This window comes from Agrilus planipennis, unplaced genomic scaffold (assembly GCF_000699045.2).
Source record: "Agrilus planipennis isolate EAB-ADULT unplaced genomic scaffold, Apla_2.0 scaffold316, whole genome shotgun sequence".
In the NCBI taxonomy this organism is placed as follows: domain Eukaryota; kingdom Metazoa; phylum Arthropoda; class Insecta; order Coleoptera; family Buprestidae; genus Agrilus; species Agrilus planipennis.
In genome coordinates this window covers 127,181-132,900 of record NW_020439389.1, presented here as the reverse complement: position 1 = coordinate 132,900, position 5,720 = coordinate 127,181, and the positions used below count along the sequence as shown (strand labels likewise).

The window sequence follows — 5,720 nt, the reverse complement described above, 5'->3', positions numbered from 1 at the left end:
GAATTTTTAACGTTCTGCATTAACAGCTACGCGCGTTATAATAAAAGCATGCCTTTGTGACAGACCAGAAAATATGAAAGTTAACAGATATTAATTTAAATTGCCATTGTTGGAAAATAGGCTATTTGTTTTTGTTATCAAATGACAGAATGGGTTCACGAAATTAAAACTTGTATAGCAATAAACAGGGCCGGCGTTAAAACATGTGCTGCCTTCTGTACTCTCCAACGACTATTAAAAATAGGCAACAAATCTAAAAATATTCACGCGGCTCTTCCAATTACAGGTAATTCAGAATCTCATGGGCCATTAAATTTTGAAACACCTGCACCATTTTTGAGAGCCCTCATTTATGATAAAAACCTGACCCAAACATGTATTCGATAGTGTTTTGCCGCCTTGTGCAAAAATACCTAATACACATCTTGACAATAAAAGTTAGGAAGAATAATAAAGGAAACTAGGGTAAGTAAATATAGTCTATATGCAAAGATTCACGAAATTTTCAACTAGCTCTAACAAGTAAGCCGTTTCATCATCATAAGATCGTCAATCCACACGCACCTCCACTCCTTTCTATCCTGAGCTAATCTTCGCATTTGCCTAAAACTAGAACATCCCAGATCCTTATCTATTTGCGAAGAGTAATTTAATCTAAGTCTACATCTACTCCTATTAACTCCTGCTTCTGCCTCTAATATGTTTATAACTTTTTATTAATCTCGTGCAAATTATGTTAAGTACCTGCTTCTTTCTTAAGCCAATTATCATTTACTAACCGGTTCTCTATCACAATCAGTTATCACTATGAAAACTCTGATATATCTATTAATTGTTGTATTTCTTACTAATTACATACAACATATTAATAATCCTATTATACAATCTATCCTCACAGAACTTTCTTAAGCCGTAATCCGTAGATACATTAGAGAAAGTCAAATTGGAACGTATGCGTATTGCATAAAAAACTATTATGCATGTAAATTATCATTCAACATACACTATAAATGATTTACAACTTTTAACTAGGCACATACTTTTATTATTTTATTAGACATGTACCTGCATTGAATGAGGTTAAAGAACGATCGGCATGTTTTAATTTATTAGTAGATTATTACTATCACTCACATGATTTTAATGAAACAAGTAAATACGTCCAAAATTAATTTTTATTTACAAATAAACTGTTAAACGTACTTTAACCTAACCATCCAGCAGACTTATGCTTGTTATGGATAGATACCAGACGTATAAATAACAAAAACAATAACCCTGATTTAATTTAATCCTTAAATGACGTTTCTTCATGACCTGCAGTGTAAACCCGCCACTGGTTCGGTCATGCTGTCGTCTTCATGCTACTATACTTTTCATATCATAAGGTAGTGGTAAATATTCAATATTAACGTGAAAATTCATTTAATTTAGAAAATACCCCAAATGGCGAGGTAAACGCCATCTGTAGTACGATGCTACATTTTAGGATTACGTATGCTCCAACAAGGTCCATTTAAATATATGGATATCTACTTACTGAAACGAATCCCGGCGTAACTAACCTCAACGTGATGGGCACGTTACCATAATCGAATAAAGTAATTCGAAGTGGTCTATATTCTGTCGAAGCTGCCAGACGCGGATCGCGATTTCAATCTTTTTGGATCTCATCAGCGCGTCGCAGACAGCTCCGACAGAATCAAACCAAGTTTTACCTACTGTCTTAACATCGCGTTTTAGAAAATACCACAAATGGCGTGGTAAACGCCATCTGTTGTACGTTTCAGCAAGTAGATATCGTACTACAGATGGCGCTTACCGCGCCATTTATGGTATTTTCTAAAACGCGCTGTTAAGACAGCTGGTAAAAGTTGATTTGGGATCCAAAAAGATCGAAATAACGATCCGCGTCTGGCAGTTTCGACAGAATACAAACCACTTCGAATTATTTTATTCATTTAATTTGTTGTCGCCTCTCGTAGCTCAGTTGTCAGAGCATTAGTGCATAAATCCAAAGGCCCTGGGTTCGATTCCCAGCGAAGGTATGATTGCAACAACAATTTTTGCTCATAACTTTGAAATAATTTGTGGTGGATAAAATAAAAATGGAATTAATGTTCACATTAATATTTAATACCTACTCGTATTATGTTTTTAAGATGATGAGGAATGGTTTCTCTATTATTGGTAGTTTCTAGGTCATAATCTAAGAGTTCATGTACCATTCCTAATGTATTTATTAGCATATATGATCATTATTTAAATTATAAATGGCCACTAATTGGAAATAATTAATCTCCCAAGCAATAACTCTACTAAAGTAGGAAGAACAAAAATTCTTGAACACTTGCGATCTATCATGTTAATTGTTTTAATTAATTTTGAAGCCTGAAACGCAATCTTGCATTTATTCATAACGATTTTCAACAATTCTTTTGTTATTGCGATAAAATTAATGCAACACAAATGTTGATATTTTTAACTGTAAACAAAATAAAATACCTCAGAATACGTAAAAATCTACTGCAAGAATGGAAATAACATCTTAAAAAAAAATACCTTGTAAATATGTCCATTATCATATTAATGCACCGGAAATCCTTAAATTTCTGAGTCACTCACCTGAAAAAAAAATTGACAAAAATTAGTTTAATAAAATAAACCATATTTTGATATTATAGGAAAGTAAGTACCTAATAAGTACACTAAACTTATTTCTAACTTTCTTCAGTTTATCCTTTTATCTAGAATCATGAAATTGGACAGCAAGCAATGTCTTGTAGCACAACTAGACGGAAAATCCGGAAAACGTAAATTTGGGGGCTGGTTTTGAATGGAAACTTAAAACGTACTCGGAAAAGGCGGGAAAAATCTTGGTGTGCAAGCCGATTTTTTGTATTCAAATGGGCACATTTATTCATATCCATTGTTCGAAATGCGTACTAGAAATTTAGGGGCATACGAAGATCGTAACTCTTTGAAATTGATCAAAAGTTGAAGTTAATTCATTCGTACTTAATGCTTCTACGTGAAATGTAGGTACGTAGAATTAAAAGTAAATTGGTTGAATTTCGACTACGCGCGATTTTTATCTTATTTTTAAAATCATTACCAATACTATTTCATGTTATCGAATCGTCTTGATATTTGCTGCGGTCAGTGACCACGAGCAGTAAATTTGCATTCAAGTTTTTCATTCCTGCCTGAAGACGTTTTGTGTTGCAGAAAATTCCTCTTATTAAATATCGAACTGAAGAACGTTGTGAAAGCAAATAAAATTATAAACAACACCTACTTACGATGTTTTCTACTCAAAAGAAAAGTAAAAAGTAATCAAGAAATTCGCGTCTCTGAAAGTATGTTTTAAATTGACAAGAGCGAAAACTTCAAGTAAAATACATTCCATTTTAGTACAAAGAAGATTTGAAAAATTTATCTACGTAACAAGCGGATTTCATTGGAATTTTGTGAATTTAAATACATATACTGAAATAGGTTCATTCATATCAAAAAACATCTGGAAACTTTGGTAACATTTAGAAGAATATCTGTTGTTGTTGGTAGATTTCATCCCGGAATCCCGAAAATCAGATCCCCGGATTCGGATTCAAATGTTCCCGATTCCGAGATTTTTGGAAATAACATCATTTTAAAAAGTTACAAAATACCAATGCCAGTGCTCTCGACAGTATTGGTTGCTTAATAAAAGTTAGGAAGAATAATAAAGGAAACTAGGGTAAGTAAATATAGTCTATATGCAAAGATTCACGAAATTTTCAACTAGCTCTAACAAGTAAGNTTTAGAAGAATATCTGTTGTTGTTGGTAGATTTCATCCCGGAATCCCGAAAATCAGATCCCCGGATTCGGATTCAAATGTTCCCGATTCCGAGATTTTTGGAAATAACATCATTTTAAAAAGTTACAAAATACCAATGCCAGTGCTCTCGACAGTATTGGTTGCTTATTATTTTAATTTAAAGTACAAGAAATTTTAATAATATTCAATAATTAATATGAAATTAATTCAATTTCCACCCACTACAAATTACTGCAAACTAATGACGAAAAATTGTTGCTGCTCACACACCCACGCCGGGAATAGAACCCGAGACCTTCCGCTTTACGCACTACTGCTCTGGTGGAGCAGTGTATAGTCATAACTACTGCAGAAATTCACAACTCCTGACTGACAGGAAGTGATTTTTATACTTAAACTCGTTAATTCAGTCTCGATTTTTGCGAAAATGCAAGAGAATTTTTTGATTCAGATCTTTAGGGATTACCTAGAACTCCAGTCAAAACGTGAAAATACTTTCGAAATTTAAAACGTAAAACAGATATTTCCTAAATAATTTTTAAGGTAAATACTTTTATATAAGGTGTGTAGTTCTATAATTTACCATAAAGATCATGCAGAGTGAATGCCTGAGGCGACAATCGATAAGGGGCCGCCATCTTATAGTTAGCAGTTGTTCTTTTTTAATTCTTATTGTTTTTGCTACAGAAACGCTAACGTTGTGTCTATACTACCCGTCGTATCCAGAAAATCCCGATAAACATGCGTCATAAAGCGGACGCCTTTGTTTTTACCTTATAACATTAAATTTAACGATCAATGAGAACGTCAAGTTTGTTGGTAGTTGACCTATAATTGAAATATAAAATGCGTTTAAAAAGTACTCAACCACAAAAAGAAACTATTATTTTACAAGAAACCACTTAAAATAGGTAGACAACTAACTTGTGTATTAAATTACTTCCTTTATTCGATGTAGTGTATGTATGAAGTACGTACATACGTAAACGCTAACACAGAAATAAATTGCCTTCAATTTGGAACATTCGACGAAGGTATACAAATAAATGTTCCAAAAATAACGTGTAGTGTTGAATGCAAGTAGGTATCAAAGAGAAGGCTTTCTAAAAGTATGTGCCATCAAATCGGAAATTCTATTATTAAAAATAGCACTCACTCTCTCTTTCGCACGCGTTCTATCGTGTAAATTAATTTTCACTTCGTTATTTAAAAAGAAACCTCTCGCGCATTTCAAGCAAAAATTATTATTTTTTTTGTAAATATTAGTATCAGGACAGCGTTCAGTTTTTTTTTTAATTAGTCGTTTATAATAATAATGCCTTAATTAGCATGCTAATGAGGTAATGTTCTAGCGCAGGTAGGTTTGTAATGAAAATCACTGTAGCAATCTCTTCTTATTGTAGTACATTCTAAAATTAACTGACTATAAAAAAGCCTATTTAAAATATTACGCCTTAGATATTCAGGATGTTCCCGTTTAACTGTAATTATTAATTGGAAATCGTGGATTTTGACGTGTTGGGCATGTTTATATGTCAATATACCTACAGGATTCATTGTGTAACAGAGAGGATTACCAGATCTACTGATCACTAATATGGTTTATACAAAATAAAAAATCCCTATTTTTGCCTTGCATTTGGATACTTTTTCGATCTTTTCGGATCTCATCAGCGCGTCGCAGACAGCTCCGACAGAACACAACCAACTACCAATGTAGCATCGTACTACAGATGGCGTTTACCGCGCCATTTGTGGTATTTTCTAAAACGCACTGTTAAGACAGCAGGTAAAAGTTGGTCTGTGTCCTGTCGGAGCTGTCTGCGACGCGCTGATGAGATCCAAAAAGATCGAAATCGCGATCCGCGTCTGGCAGTTTCGACAGAATACAGACCACT

The 5,720-nt window shown here is 33.6% G+C and overlaps 1 protein-coding gene across 1 annotated transcript in view; it reads right to left on the bottom strand.

Moving 5' to 3' along the window:
• Positions 1–2,556: 2,556 nt before the first annotated feature.
• Positions 2,557–5,720, bottom strand: part of LOC108741594 (AT-rich interactive domain-containing protein 5B-like) — a 36,689-nt gene continuing 33,525 nt past the window's right edge. Inside the window, exon 3 of the mRNA XM_018476444.2 lies at positions 2,557–2,625. Within this exon, the coding sequence (XP_018331946.1) occupies positions 2,605–2,625 (21 nt within the window). The 3' untranslated portion in view covers positions 2,557–2,604. The remainder of the gene's footprint in view (positions 2,626–5,720) is intronic.